Source organism: Zingiber officinale, chromosome 5A, assembly GCF_018446385.1.
Source record: "Zingiber officinale cultivar Zhangliang chromosome 5A, Zo_v1.1, whole genome shotgun sequence".
Lineage (NCBI taxonomy): Eukaryota > Viridiplantae > Streptophyta > Magnoliopsida > Zingiberales > Zingiberaceae > Zingiber > Zingiber officinale.
In genome coordinates this window covers 135,850,045-135,866,044 of record NC_055994.1, presented here as the reverse complement: position 1 = coordinate 135,866,044, position 16,000 = coordinate 135,850,045, and the positions used below count along the sequence as shown (strand labels likewise).

The 16,000-nt window shown below is 34.0% G+C and overlaps 1 protein-coding gene across 2 annotated transcripts in view; it reads left to right on the top strand.

Annotated features, from left to right (window-relative positions):
* Positions 1–16,000, top strand: part of LOC121981978 (protein MOR1-like) — a 38,407-nt gene that overhangs the window by 16,734 nt on the left and 5,673 nt on the right. The window contains exons 12-43 of one of the 2 annotated variants that reach the window (XM_042534804.1): positions 597–733; positions 831–896; positions 991–1,108; positions 1,200–1,240; positions 2,379–2,450; positions 2,532–2,627; positions 2,830–2,935; positions 3,205–3,317; positions 3,405–3,492; positions 3,657–3,757; positions 3,835–3,942; positions 4,013–4,118; positions 4,188–4,267; positions 4,350–4,496; positions 4,586–4,661; positions 4,745–4,869; positions 4,965–5,075; positions 5,157–5,306; positions 5,383–5,457; positions 5,549–5,630; positions 5,709–5,830; positions 5,905–6,006; positions 6,103–6,177; positions 7,938–8,033; positions 8,132–8,233; positions 8,335–8,436; positions 8,605–8,787; positions 8,867–8,978; positions 9,160–9,236; positions 9,406–9,485; positions 15,166–15,231; positions 15,353–15,476. In XM_042534804.1, the coding sequence (XP_042390738.1) occupies positions 597–733; positions 831–896; positions 991–1,108; positions 1,200–1,240; positions 2,379–2,450; positions 2,532–2,627; positions 2,830–2,935; positions 3,205–3,317; positions 3,405–3,492; positions 3,657–3,757; positions 3,835–3,942; positions 4,013–4,118; positions 4,188–4,267; positions 4,350–4,496; positions 4,586–4,661; positions 4,745–4,869; positions 4,965–5,075; positions 5,157–5,306; positions 5,383–5,457; positions 5,549–5,630; positions 5,709–5,830; positions 5,905–6,006; positions 6,103–6,177; positions 7,938–8,033; positions 8,132–8,233; positions 8,335–8,436; positions 8,605–8,787; positions 8,867–8,978; positions 9,160–9,236; positions 9,406–9,485; positions 15,166–15,231; positions 15,353–15,476 (3,239 nt within the window). The remainder of the gene's footprint in view (positions 1–596; positions 734–830; positions 897–990; positions 1,109–1,199; positions 1,241–2,378; positions 2,451–2,531; positions 2,628–2,829; positions 2,936–3,204; positions 3,318–3,404; positions 3,493–3,656; positions 3,758–3,834; positions 3,943–4,012; positions 4,119–4,187; positions 4,268–4,349; positions 4,497–4,585; positions 4,662–4,744; positions 4,870–4,964; positions 5,076–5,156; positions 5,307–5,382; positions 5,458–5,548; positions 5,631–5,708; positions 5,831–5,904; positions 6,007–6,102; positions 6,178–7,937; positions 8,034–8,131; positions 8,234–8,334; positions 8,437–8,604; positions 8,788–8,866; positions 8,979–9,159; positions 9,237–9,405; positions 9,486–15,165; positions 15,232–15,352; positions 15,477–16,000) is intronic. The other variant, XM_042534805.1, reaches the window with a different exon arrangement.

The following is a 16,000-nucleotide window of genomic DNA, read 5'->3' as shown; positions in this document are numbered from 1 at the left end:
CCTCCGGCGCCGCCGAGACGGGGACGCCCCCGTGCAGGTTTAGGCCGCCCGGCGGAACGGTAAAAACCGCCCGTACCGGGCGGCAAGAAACGACATTTGTAACCCCGTGTGACACCACACACCATGTTATCTACAATATAAATTAATTGAACGACTACACTTAGCATATAAATATAGACATTTGACCAATGTGATTCTTTATTTCAAAATAAATGTTTACAAAAAGCTAGGCTTTTAGTATACACTCTAACATGATCATCATAGTGATAATCTGTCTCAGCTATTGAGGTTGACTACAATGATCTTATCCTTCCATTATGTTTAAGATTTATGCTCATTTATTTAAGCAATTTGAATGCTAGCTATCGAGGGCTGGCACAACCTCAATATTTTTCATCTGAACTTGGGGTCTGCATTGGATGTTTCTCAAGAAATGTTGTAACTCGAATTACTTTGTTCTCTGTGATATATGTTATCAAAGCTCACTCTGAACTTCAAGTGTTACCTGACAGTTATATTAGATGGTTTCAATGTGGAATTGTCTTTTGTTTACATTACCTTTTTTGTTTCTTTCTAAATGATATCTTGCTTTACAGATGTAAAAATGGCTGTGAAAAATAAGGTTCCACTTGTCCGCTCATTAACACTAAATTGGGTCACATTTTGCATCGAGACAAACAATAAAGCTACTATCCTTAAATTGCACAAGGATTATGTGCCTGTATTTTTGGAGGTCAGGAAGAGAATGCTTTGTTTATTTGCATGTTGTAAAACACTGCTTAGTTTACTGTTTGTGTATGTATTTGTGTTTCTCTTGTTGAAATTTGCAGAGCCTTAACGATGGAACACCTGAAGTGAGAGATGCGGCTTTTGCTGCATTGGCTGCTATTGCTCAGGTAAAAGAGTTATGCTTCTTTGTTTTCCTCACCAGCGGATATAATTGTTAGATTATATCAAGATTTTTTCTAACCCTTATTTTGATTCTTTAAGATGGTTGGCTTGAGACCATTAGAAAGATCATTGGAGAAACTTGATGAGGTTAGGAAAAAGAAGTTATCTGATCTGATTGGAAGCTCTGGTAGTGGTGAGGGCCTAATATCAGGACCAGGTGTGAACACTTTGTTATGTTCTTTACAAATCAAGTAGCCATTAGTTTTTTTCTTATGACTTTAATTTTCTTAATTTCAACTTTTTTCCAGTTCCTCCCTCTAATTCAAGTACCAACTTATCTGGTCCTAGGGTGAGTTTATTTGTTTATTTTTATTTTATTTTATGATAGTGATTAACATTTCATTCACATAAATTTCCACTTTGTCATCCAACTAGTCATAACTTTGTTATCTCGATTGTTCTGGTCTCATTGGACCAATAAACTAAATAATTAAATGAGAAATTCTTATTTTGATGCAAATAGTATTATACTTCACCCCACTAAAGAAATAATGAGCAATTTCAAAGCAACTGTTTTGAAGAGAGAAATGGTGGAAAAAGTCAATATGCATTCACCAAGAATCATGTAGAAGCATTGTACTTTACATTGCATTTACTATCTGAAAAATTATTTAATTTTGAGGAACTTGGGACCGAATGTCTTGGAACTATAAGATTTTTTTTTTGTTTCTTGTTACCCTTTTATCAGAAATATTCCCTATACAACTTATGAATCATAAAATTCTAGAAGTCTTTAAGTCGTTGCTTTCACAATTTTCTATTTTCAATGCATATACATTCTTCCAAGAAGATTTCTTTAATCTTTTGGTTTATGAATTAGCTCCCGAATTACTTTTTTCCTTTCAAATTGATCAACATTTATAACATGATAGCATTGTTAATTGCCTTTTCATTCAATAATATAACTTGTTTCTTATTTGCTATTGACTAAATTAGGTGAAGCTCCAAAGCTGAATCACAATATTTTTTATTCATTTTTGATTTACAGATTAGGCTATTTTAGTCATGCTGTCATAATTCTTTGTCATTTTGGCTTTGTATTTGTGTGTGCATGTGCAACCATAACTACTTTTGTCCTGTTTTTTTCCTTTCAAATTGATCAACATTTATAAATGATAGCATTGTTAATTGCCTTTTCATTCAATAATATAACTTGTTTCTTATTTGCTATTGACTAAATTAGGTGAAGCTCCAAAGCTGAATCACAATATTTTTTATTCATTTTTGATTTACACATTAGGCTATTTTAGTCATGCTGTCATAATTCTTTGTTATTTTGGCTTTGTATTTGTGTGTGCATGTGCAACCATAACTACTTTTGTCCTGTTTTTTGTTGGAGTTTCAACCACATAAAATGACTGCAATAGATAACTTATTAGTCATTATGTAGATTTCTAAGTTTTGTTGCTTGATATGACCTTTTATAGGGCACTAATAGCTCATGTGGAAGGCGGTCTGCCGCTAGCATGCTTAGTGGGAAGAAACCTGCCCAAGCATTGGTGAGCGCTGATATTATTTTATTTGTAATATGATTTTCATATCCAACTTATGAATTTCAATTTGATTAAATATCTTTTTAGCCCTCTATTAAGAAAAGTGTTGCTGCAAAGCCGTGTGTGAAAAAGGCAGATGGTGTGGGACAATCGAAGACTTTTGTTGAGATTGAAGATGTTGAGGTAATTTGTTTCAGCAAAACTCCAATTCAGTTTTTTTTTTTTCTTTTGTAATTGAAGACCTTTTGTTTTCTTTTACATGGAATCGGATTGCAAAGTAGGAAAAAACAAATGTAGAATAATTATTCTATAGATATTTTGGGTAGATTTTAGCTAATACTCTGTTCTATCTTATCTGGTTCTTAATTTCTTTGATCGATAATAGCCCAGCGAAATGAGTTTAGAGGAAATTGAAGGAAGATTGGGATCATGCGTAAAGATGGAAACTATCTCTCAACTAAAGAGTAGTGTTTGGAAGGAACGTTTAGAAGGTAATGGATCCCTCTTTCTTGTCATTATTATGTTTAGTTGTCTAGTCTACCTATATGGGTGCTTTCATATAGGAACATAAGTGATAAATCTGTTTTGCCATTGTCTGTAGCATGTTTCATTGTATTATAATTCCATATATCAATTCCAAAGTAGTACAACCTATAAGATTTCCTTTACTTGTCATGATTCAGAACATGTGGTCAAATCAATCATTATAACACTAATGCTGGTGAGAACAATAACACTGACCAAGATATGTCTTTTGCAGCTATTGGCTTTTTTAAAGAGGAAATCGAGAATCTTCAAAATCTAGATCAATATGCCGAGATTTTGATTCGGTTTTTATGTGTTGTACCTGGCTGGAATGAGAAAAACGTGCAGGTAACATGCCCAAGTAGAAATTACAAAAAGATAGCTATTGATTTCTACACTTACCTCATAAGGGATTTTAACTTGTTTATGGGACAGGTCCAACAACAAGTCATTGATGTAATTACTTACATAGCTTCCACTGTGAAAAAATTTCCAAAGCGATGTGTGGTGCTGTGCCTTTTGGGTATGGAACAACCATTTATATTTCCTTGATATTCCTGGATCTAGGTCAAAAGTTTTATTGAATGAGTTGCTCCAATGCAGGCTCTCTCGCTCTAATTTGCCATTGGAGTTAGATTTGAATTTTAAGGATATTTAATCTAGTGGGTGGATGTTTCTTGTTGACAGGCATAAGTGAAAGGGCCGCTGATATTAAAACACGAAATCAAGCAATGAAATGCCTTACAGTTTTTTCTGAGGCAGTTGGTCCGGGATTTGTTTTTGATAGAGTAAGGAATTTGATTTGTTTTACAATTACTATATTTTTTTCCATAAGCTCTTACAAGATGCTTTGCTCATGTTCAAGCTCTACAAAATAATGAAAGAGCACAAGAATCCCAAGGTTTCCAGTGAAGGCATTTCATGGATGGTATCTGCAGTTGAAGACTTTGGAATTGCACATATAAAGTTAAAGGTGCATTGGAATCTTTTTACAGCCTGTGATTCTCACAAAATCCTCTCTTCAAAGTAAGTGTTGGTTACAGGATTTAATTGATTTTTGCAAAGAGTTCGGGCTGCAATCTAGCACTGCACCAATCAGGAATGCGACTGTCAAACTTATTGGAATCTTACATAAATTTGTAGGCCCAGGTAAAATTCTTTTGACTTTTCAAATAATAATTGTTATGACCATGGAAATCTTAAATTTTGCTTTCTCAGACATTAAAGGTTTTCTGAGTGATGTCAAGCCTGCTCTTTTGAGTGCTTTGGATGCTGAGTGTGAAAAGAACTCATATGAGGTAAAATATGAATGATGTGATATGATCTTGTTGTTGGATTTATTTAATTTATCACTATGGCTACTTATTTGACAATTGACAGGGTGTTGCAGCAGCTCCCAAGAAATTGGTAAAAGTTTTGGATTCTGAACTGCCTATTGCATCTGGATCAGATGGACTTCCTCGTGAAGATATTAGTGCAAAGATAACACCTAATTTGTTAAAGGATCTGGGAAATTCTGACTGGAAAGTATGCGATTCAGACTCATTATCCAATATTTTATAATTACTAGCATTTCTGTGTTAATGAAAACTGAATTTGCTTCTCTCAATGTATAGGTCCGTTTGGAATCCATTGAGTCTGTTAATAAAATTCTGGATGAAGCACATAAGCGTATCCAACCTGCTGGAACTGGTGCGTGTTTCGTCATATTTTCTTTGTCGTTTAGTCACATGATTTGTGAATTCACTTTGCCTATGTTAAATGTCCAATGCCAGTGGAGTTGTTTGGTGCTCTTAAGAGCCGCCTATATGATAGTAACAAAAACTTGATTATGTCAACTTTGGCTACTATTGGTAGTCTTGCATCAGCAATGGGCCTTCCTGTTGAGAAATCTAGTAAGGTAGGCAGTCCAATTGAACAAACAATTTCTAATTTTTTATATTCATCTAAGCTACTTTAAGCCTACCACTGCTACTGCTGTTGTTTCTTGTATAGGGGATCCTATCGGATGTATTGAAGTGTTTGGGTGATAACAAGAAGCACATGAGAGAATGCACATTAAATGCTTTAGATTCATGGGTCTTTGCAGTTCACCTTGATAAAATGGTACCTTTGGATTGATAGCGATCTCTTTTGGTTTCTCCCCTTATTAGTTAGTAATATATTTATCTGATGCATTTTTTCTAGATTCCATATATTACAGTCACTCTAGCTGATGCAAAACTTGGTGCTGAGGGACGGAAGGATCTTTTTGATTGGTTAACAAGACATTTGTCAGAGGCAAATGATTTACCTGATGCTTCACAACTTTTTAAGCCAATTGCTACTGCTATGATGGTAAGTCTGAATCAGAGTTGCATAAGGTTCATTTTCTTTGGGTAGAAATTCTAAGCAAATACATTTACTTGTTTAGGATAAATCAGTCGATGTTCGCAAGGCTGCTGAGTCTTGTATTGTTGAAGTTCTTAGAGTCTGTGGACAAGAGGCAGTATGTGAACCTTTTTAAAAACCTTTATTCTCTTCTCCTTACAGCAATGCTGACATGGAATATCAACATCTTTTTCCTTCTAATTTTGCAGACTACCAAATGTATGAAGGATCTGAAGGGACCTGCTTTAACAGTTGTACTTGAGCGTTTAAAGCCATCTGAAGTGATTGAAGGTATTTTTCTGGACTTTATGTCTCTTAAAAACCCAATCCCAACTCTATTTGATTTCTATCCTACTTTGTTGCCTTCAGAATTTTCAGATTCTGCTAGAGTTATTGCTGGTGGTCCTGCTTCCAAGTCTACCATGAAGAATGGAAAGCTAGTATCAAATGTTGCCAATGACCGTAGACCTGGCAGCAAGATGACATCAGTGGTGTGATCTTCTCCCTAGTTGTAAGATAACTTTAAAGCAGATGATGCTTACTTTTGATATTATTGTTTTGCCAGAGAAATGTTCCAATAAGGGGTTCCAAACTTGACCCTTTTGCTAGTGTTCAAGATCTTGCCGTCCAGTCACAGCCTTCATTTAACATTAGAGACTCCAATAAGGTTTAATAAGGGGAAACCATTTATATTTGTGCTGATAATTCTAACATGTATTCATTAATTTCATTTACTTAAAATTTTCTCTGTATGACTCTGCAGGAAGATAGGGAGAAGCATGTTCCTAGGAGATTTAAGTTTGAGGAGCCACGTCCTGAACAAATTCAGGAGCTGGAGGTTTGTTTCTCAAAAGATCTGACATTATTTTTATTTATTTTTTTCTTTTGACATTGGAGCTTGCTTAAGACCACTCTAGTAATGGAAGAAAAATATTTGATAAAAAGTTCGCATCGACATGCTATTGATTGTGTTTGTTTCTGTTTCCTGTCCTATTTCTCTTATATCTTTTCTTTCAAGCAGTTGTAGATGCTTATCTCATGAATATGATATATTTTGTAATTCTTTGAAAATATATTTATCTAATCTTCAAAGCAGATGACTGATATTGTAATACATTGTCAAGCTGTATTGACTACATATCAACTGCTGATTTCTTTGATCTCATTCTATGTTTGCGCACCATTAACTCTAATTAGTTGTACTCGTCCAATTATAAAATTGATGGGTCCTCTTTGTATATGTACATCTTTGAAGCCACACTCGATTACTTATATATAAATAGTAGTATATCCATATAAAACTGAAAGTCAATAGCATTTCCAATGTGGACACAATCAACTATTATAAATTCAATTTGCCTATGTTACTCGTACTCAAGTACAATATTTGATACAACTGTGGATCCTAGATGTTTGACAACTATTTATAAAAGCTTTGCATGCGATCAATAGGGGTGTTGGTTCAATTTGCAAGGTCAGTTTCCAATATGAGTACCAAGGGGTAGATGAATAGTAGTTGCATGGAGTCTAACTTCACGTTAAAACATGTCTTCTTAATCAATTATTCCCCACATTTTATCATATATTCGATATGCACTTTGCTTTCTAATTGTACTGTTCTTTTTTTCTTAATTGTCCATCACTTCAATAAATACAATAAGCAGCTCATGCCATTGCCACAGATCCATGTTCTGATACAATTTCATTTAGTCTAATGGGCATATGAAAATCACACAATATTTCTTTTTTCTATTGATACAACAACAACAATAACCAAGCCTTATCTTACTAGGTAGGGTCGGCTTCTTTTTTCATTGATGATATTCATTAATATCTCATCATTGAATAACATCTCCAAAATATGTAATAGTTGCAGTGTTTTTTAAAGATTCTTCTCGTAATTCAAATTACATTCCCATTACTTAGCACAACATAGTGCACAAATAACATACACCAATGCACCAGGAGGTGTGTTTATCTTGAATATGATTGGTGACTCCATATATATTAACACAAAATGATATAGATTTATTGACTTTTGATGTAAATCTACAAGCCAACAGGTTTATTGCTAGTGATTGCATTATCATTCATGTCCTTATTACACTGAGATGACTACTAAATATACACCTTTCACCCATAAAGTGGACCACATTTAAAATCCACCACATTAACTGCTTCAAGATTCTATCATAAAGGTTTTTTTTTTTTTTAAAATTCTTTCAAAAAAAGTTTTTCTAGATTTGATAGTTTTTATTTGTTGTTTTAACGGAACGTGGAGATTTAGAAAATATTTACTAGTATAAGAATATATGTTGTTACCAAATAACACAAATATAACCGGACATGTAATTTGGGCTTGTATGCATTTACTAAAGAAAAACTTAGGATAAACATTAGGAATTTATTATATTCTCAAATTAGGGTACATTGTTTGGGTGCTGTTATTCATGACCTTACAGTGTGCCAGATCTGTGCAAGGGCTGCTCTATCCTCATATGATGGTGTGGACATACATAAATTTTAATTTAGGATATTTGATTTTACATGATAAGATATTAAACATTCTCTGTTATGATACTAAAACTTCTACTGCAGTATGATATCACAAAGCATTTCAGAGAAGATCTCCATAGGAGACTTTTAAGCACAGACTTCAAAAAGCAAGTAGATGGACTCGAGTTGTTGCAAAAGGTGGATTGACTTTTTCTGTTCCAAATCAGCAAAACAAAATTGTGCATGTGTGATTCAAAGATGTTTTATTTTTGAGTAACCTGCTTGTCTTTAAATAGGTTCTGCCGTCACATAGGACAGATATATTTGAACTACTTGACATACTTTTGAGATGGTTCGTTCTACGATTTTGTGAGTCAAATACGACATGCTTGTTGAAGGTAAAACATACTTTGTTTGCTTATCGTAATTGACTGGCCTGTGCTCTACTTAGACTGTTTAGTAATAGATCATCTTATCTCTTTTTAATTATGATTTGTAGGTGCTTGAATTCCTTCCTGAGCTTTTTGATGTTCTAAAGGATGAGAATTATAGTCTGACTGAGGCAGAAGCTGCAATATTTCTTCCATGCCTTGTTGAGAAGGTTGTTTTAAACATATAGTTTGATCTTATAGATCCTTTGATGTGATGAAAATTCTCTGTACACATTTTTCAAACCTGTAGAATACAATACATGTATGATCGAATATATGTAGTTTTCCTTTCTTAATTTGGTTCTTACTTTGTGGTGCTAAGTTATTTCTCACTGCAGTTTGGTCATAACATCGAAAAGGTCCGGGAGAAAATGCGTGAATTGATGAAGAAAATTGTTATTGTTTATTCAGCATCAAAGTTTTTTCCTTATATTGTGGAAGGTCTGCGATCAAAGAATAATCGGACTCGGGTTGAATGCGTTGATTTCATCGAATGCCTACTTGATCATTATGGAACTGAGGTTAATTTATAGTCATCATACTATTAAAATTTTTCCTATCAGCAAAATAAATGCTTATTATTATATTTTTATTTTTTAGATTAGTGGACAGTTGAAATCTTTGCAACTTGTTGCTGGTTTAACATCTGAGCGTGATGGTGAAATTAGGAAAGCTGCTCTTAATACATTGGCTACTGCTTACAAACATCTTGGTATGTGTCTTTTGTGCTCTAAACTTCAAATTACTGTATTTGTCATGCTTTTATTATGCTCAGATTACTGTGATTGCATGACAGATAGGGTTTTGTATATCTTTCAAGATAGTCATTTTGGTACCTTTATGATATCTGTGTTTTTGTACTTCTATAGACACGGTTGTCTGTTCTTTAACAGGTGAAGATGTATGGAGATATGTTGGGAAGCTTTCTGATGCCCAAAGGAGTATGCTAGATGATAGATTTAAATGGAAGGTTAGACCATTTTTTTTCCATCTAATAATGACCATGCTTTGTCAATGTCATTGGATTGTCATAAGCTATAAAACTATGTTAATTTCTACTGCAATGATTACTTTCTGTTTTTCATTTTTTTGTCCGTGCCTTTTTTCCTAGTTTGAGTTTTGTTTTCTTCCATTTTCAGGCCAGAGAAATGGATAAGAGAAAGGAAGGAAAGCCTGGTGAGGCTAGAATTGCTCTAAGGCGTTCAGTTCGAGAAAATGGGTCTCTTCTTCTCTCTCTCTCTCTCTCTATAGATTTCTTTGAACATATATGTATATATACATATATTTGTTTACGTTTATTTATCTAATATCAAATTCTGCTATCCTTGTTGAATACAATGCAAATGATGGATACAACTTGTTTAATTATGTTTCTTTGGAAAATCTCTTGGGTAGTTTTTGTGTAATTTTTCCATTATACAAAAATGTGTGTATATTTTTGTAAATTAATTTGCATTTTGCTTCACTTATGTTGCAGGAATATTAACTAATTGCATATTAATAAATTGTCATATGACTTGAGAGTTAAAAAATATTTTATTTATTTTATTAGATTAGAGTATGATGAAGCATTTATTTTTCCGTCTTGTGGTGCTCGAACTGTTAGAATATATAATTTGGATGTGAATATTCTTATTCTCTCTCTATTCTATATATTGCTTCAGTACTTCTAGCTTGGGATTGGAATGAATAAATTTTAAGGTTGCATTTCTAGGGTTTTTCCATTTGTGAGGGATGCTACAGATTGTTGAAACACTGCAGCCTCCTCTTCCCTTTGACACTTTCCCTCTGCAATCTCTCCATATCTCAACTATCTGCTGTGTGCTGTCTCTCCAGAGTTAATTGATCACTGCCCCTATGCCTCTCAACTTGCAATGCTTTAGATTCTGACCCCAAATGAGCTAGACAACTAGCTACTCTCCACAAGCATAAGGCTTTTCAGCCTGCTTCTCCCTATTACTTGCTGCAACCTCAACGAGTCAAATTCACAAGTGAGTCTCCAATAATCTCCCACACAGGCAAGCCCTTGTAATGCAAGGTGTAGCATTGCCACAGCCCAGGAGTGGTGCTTGAAAGGCACCTTCTTCCTCCCATACTTCAATTGTGCCCTCACACTATTTTCTGATCCCACTGAGCGACAATGTCTGCAACTTCTCTGCTGTGCTTTCTGCTATTTCTTGCTAATTCTCTTGTATCTCCTTTTTTTCTTTTCTTGGATATCATTTTTCTCTTCTCTTGGGATGATATCATACTTTTACTCATTTAGTCATTTGCTTTGGTTGTCTTTTCTCATTTTTTTAAGAGTAGACATAGGAACTCTAATCTCTTTCTTTCTCATTTGAACAACAACAACAACCAAGCCTTTTCCCACTAGGTGGAGTCGGCTGTATGAATCCTTTTACGCCATTGAGCTCTATCTCCTATTATATTATCATCTATATTTAAATAAATTTTATCTTGTTTTATTGTTGCTAATCAAGTCTTTTTTGGTCTTCCTCTTCCTCGTTTGATATGCATGTTTATCATAGTTTCACATCGCCTAACTGAAGCATTTATTGGTCGTCTAAGTACATGTCCGTACCATCTTAAACGTATCTCTTGGAGTTTGTCCTCAATAGATGCAACTCTGACTTTCTCTCTAATGCTCTCATTCCTTATTTTGTCCATCTTCGTATGTCCACACATCCACCTTAACATCCTCATCTCTGCAACTCTCATCTTATGCTCATGTGCTCGAGTACATTCAGCTCCATATAACATAGCAGGTCTAACAGCGATTTTATAGAACTTACCTTTAAGTTTAAGAGGTACTTTACGGTCATATAAAACACCTGACGCTCCCCTCCATTTCACCCATCCAGCTTGTATTCTATGTAAGACATCTCTCTCAATCCCTCCATCATTTTGTAAAAATGATCCTAAATATTTAAATCTCTCGGTTCCGGACAACTCATCCTCTCCTATCTTAACAATTGTTTCATTACTTCTAATATTGCTAAACTTAAATTCCATATATTCTGTCTTTAATCTACTAAGCTTAAAATCTTTCCCTTCTAGTGTTTCCCTCCAAGATTCTAGCTTAGCATTTACTCCTTCACGTGTCTCATCTACCAAAATAATATCATCTGCAAACAACATGCACTATAAGTCTTTTTATCTTTTGTAAATAAGGTGATGCTTAGGGTTATGTGGCTATATAAGCATATGTAATTCTCCTGAAATATTATGAATATGAAGAAAACTTTTTATTCCAACAATACATATCCTTAATTAGTTCAATATATGTTACGCTAACACCTCTCTTTTCTAAAATTCTCCATATAATTTCTCTTGGGACTCTATCATAAGCTTTTTCTAAGTCAATGAATACCATGTGTAGATCTTGTTTTTGCTCCCGATATTTTTCAATTAATTGTCGAAGGAGATGTATAGATTCTATTGTCGACCTTCCAGGCATGAACCCAAATTGATTTCTTGTCACTGTGGTCTCCTTCCTTAATCTTTTTTCTATTACTTTTTCCCAAAGTTTCATAGTATGACTCATTAGTTTAATACCCCTATAGTTTGCACAATTTTGTATGTCTCCCTTGTTCTTATAAAGGGAAATAGAGTACTTATCCTCCATTGATCAGACATTCTTTTCGTTTTCAATATCATGTTAAATAATTTTATAAGTCATTCAATACCTTGTTTCTCTAAGCACTTCCATACCTCTGATCTAACGGCTTTTCCATTGTGCATTCTATTTAAAACTTGTTCTATTTTTGAAGTGTGAATTCTATGATAAAAATTTAAATTTCTATACTCATTTGACCTACCTAAATTACCTAAGTTAAGTTGGTTACCTAAACTTTCATTAAAAAGTTGATGAAAATACCTCTCTCACCGCTCTTTTATTTCTCCATTGTTTATTAGTATTCTATTACATTCATCTTTAATATATTTTATTTGGATAAAATCTTTTATCTTCCTTTTTCTTACTTTAGCTATTCTATAAATGTCTCTTTCTCCTTTTTTTATCTAACTTTGATATAATCGTTCAAAAGTTTCATTTTTTCTTCATTCACTACTCTCTTAGCTTCTTTCTTGGCTATTGTATATTTTTTAAAGTTTTTTTCTCGTTCTTACAAATATATAATTCCTTATAAGTTATTTGTATTTTGTTCACTTTCTCTTGTACTTTCTCATTTCACCATCAAGATTATTTAGTGGTACATGCCCTTTTGACTCACTAAGTTAGTTACTATTTTCAACTTTGATACCATCTTATCCCATGTCGTTATTAAATCATCGTATATTTCACCTAATGTCTGTCCTTCTATCTTCTCCTTAAATATATTTTGCTTCCCATATTTTAACTTCCACCACTTAATTTTAGGAATCGTATATATTTTTTTTCTATTGATACTATGTTTAAGGCGTATATCCAACACTACTACCCTATGTTGGGTAGTTAAGCTTTCTCCAAGGATGACTTTGTAATCTTTACAAATCTTTCTATCCTTCTTCCTAACCATAAGAAAGTCAATTTGCGATTTATTATTCCCACTTTTGAATGTGACTAAGTGTTCTTCTCTTTTCTTAAAAAACGTATTAGCTAATATAAGGTTATATGCTATCGCAAAATCTAATATAGTTTTCCCTTCCTCATTCCTCATTCCAAACCCATATCTCCCATGTACTCTCTCATATTCCTCATTTTTCACTCCGACATGCCCATTTAGATCACCTCCTATTAAAATCCTTTCATTTGGTGAAATATTTTGTAATATTTCATCTAAGTCCTCCCAAAACTTTGATTTGGTAGCTTCATCTAATCCTACTTGTGGTGCATATACGCTAATTATGTTCATAGTTTCTTTCGCCACTATTATCTTAAGGGCTATAATTCTATTCTCTTTTCTAACTACTTCTACAACTTCATCCTTTAACAAACTATCTACAATAATACCCACTCCATTTCTTGCTAATATAAGGTCCATTTTGTCTCTTGTACACACAAAATACTAATTTTTCTCCTAATCATCATATCTACTACCTCCATTGATTTACCAGTGAGAGTTCCTATATTCCATGTTCCAAATCTTAGATTATTAGTTTTCCTATCATATTTGTTCTTATCTAACCTATGGTGTGAGAACTTTTGCCTATTTAACACTACACCCAAGTTCTCATGAAGATATAGCGGTCCTTGCTGAGACGTTACAGTCGGACCCTGTAACGCGAACTCTTGCATATTTATCACTTCACCCGAATTCTGGAGATGTAGCGGTCTTTGCCGAGACGTTACAGTCGAGCCCTGCAACGCGTTTCTTCCGGGGAACAACCTAGCATTAGCACAATAGTTTAATGGATTCATTCATTGAATATTTGTCATAGTTTGACGCTGGCTGACAACCTAACGCAACCCTCCTCCTTTATCCGGGCTTGGGAACGGCCATGACCGGTCATCATGGGCGGAGTTATGGAAATTCAGCATATTTTTCTTTATGTTTGTAAACATCAAATTCCTATGGTACTTTCAGGTCTAGGGGAGTTATGGAAATTGTGAAGATTGTATACTCTTTGGAAGCAAAAGATCAAACCAACTTTATCATCATGCAGCCTAACCATTGCTCGTCTTTATTTTGGTTAGCTTGAAATGAACTTATTAATCCTTTTTAAGGGAAATAAAGATGAGACATACTGGTCTTATCCCAAGCTAGAAGCATGACGAGTCATGCATAACCTCCTTTTGTATTGGCATTTGTGCAACTGAGATCTTTGTTACAGTCTGTTCTCATGACATCTGAATGTTATTCAGGGAATCTACTAAGTGACAAGGCTTGATTACATGGAAATTACTTTAGTCTTTAAAGCAACCAATTTTAGTTCTACACTATTCCCACTTTGACTTCCTATGTTGTTTTCTATCTTTTGCCTGGAGTAAGAAGTTGGAAAAGCAGTGAATCACATGTATTTGATGGTATTATTGTTGCCTTTGCATTTTAGTTGTGGTGTATTGGATGTATGATATCTATGGAATTTTGTTATTCTATTAAAAAAAGGGCAGACCGGTGCACAAAGCTCCCACTATGCGGGGTCCCGGGGAAGAATCCATTGTACGTAGCCTTACCTCACTTTTTGTAAGAGGCTGTTTCCAGGATTCGAACACCTTTTGGTCACAAAGCAACAACTTTACTGTTGCGCCAAGGCTCTCTTCTTTGTTATTCTATTAGCACTAACTTAATGCTAATTACGTGGTAGGTTATACATTTAGGTAAGCAACCACTTGTCTCACTCTATTCCCCCTTATTCTTATGTTTTTGAGCAACTTTTGATATAAGACAAGTTCCTATTATTTTGAAAGGTTTAGCGGCTATGTTCACTTAGGCTGTTTAGAAGGGATAAACTGTTTGGAGCCCTTATCTCTGTTATATAGTCATCAGTTTGCCACTTATTGTGTCTTGGAGGGATGAGTGGAATGTCCGATCCTTTCTCTGTCATTGTTAAGATCTTATGGTGTCCTATAGTGATGATGTGCCATGCTAGATGTATTGCATAGTTGTTGACAATGTATAATGTGTGAGGACTAACTTGACATTTTTCATGTTTCCGCCTATCATTATATTTTTGCTGAGAGAGGGTTCGTGAATTATGGTTTCTTTGTTGCTTCATTTTGCTAGATGCTTATCCTTGCTTTTTTCTTGATATTTTAAATAGTTAGTCTCACTAAATTTGAGGAAGTATTTATTTAAGCCATCAAAAACTTTCTGCTAGAAAGAATGTAATTTTTCCTATGGTTTATTATAGTTTTTCTAGTTGATTCCCAAGTTGTTTCTAATTGATTTTTTTCAGCATGTCACTGATCTTCACAATTTTGTTGTGTCATGAAGACTAATTTTATGTTGAATTTATAGGCTAGATGTAGCAGAACAGTGTGGAGAAGTTTATTCACGTTTTGTTTCTGTTCCAATGGCAACAAGGTCTGGGCAATTCATTGAAAAATTATAATTTGCTTCATGTTCTAAACATGAAACCACATATTCATCAACAACCTTTCTTCCGGTTTTTGCCTTTTTTTTTATTGATAATGCTTAACAACAGGGACAATGTTGGTTATGCTGAACCTGATGAAAGGCACATTTTAGCTCGACAGTTTGCTACTGCGAATGGACCTACCGACTGGCATGAAGCTCTTGATATCATTGCATTGGGTCTACCTGAACAGGTATTTTATTTGCAAAGTTTTCAGCTTTACTAGTTTTCAGTGAGTCATTTTTCAACCAGTCATTTAAAATTAGTAGCCTAATCTTTTTCCTTAACTGATGGCATCCTTTTCAAAGCCATAAGTTGGTTCTCTATAGTTTCTAGAATCAAATAATGATATCAATTTGTATGAATCAAAACTTAAAAGAATAATTATGATTCATCTCAATAACATTGGCTATTAATCATCATTTATTATTTTTGAAAAAAAAAAGAAGAAAACCCCTGAGAATCAGATTGGAGCTATTAAAATTAATACCTAACCTTTAAATTAATTCAATCCAACAAAAGTTAAATTCAACTCAGTATAAAGAGGGAAAAATGAATATTTTATTACACAATAAAAATAAAGAAGCTTGGGACGTTGGTCTCCCAGAATTAGCAACATGGAAGAAATTTTTTCATTTGGAAAATAAGAAAAAATGAGGTGGAAATCAATACCCAATGATGACTAAGAAGAATGAGTTTTTCTGCAATTTGGAGTGA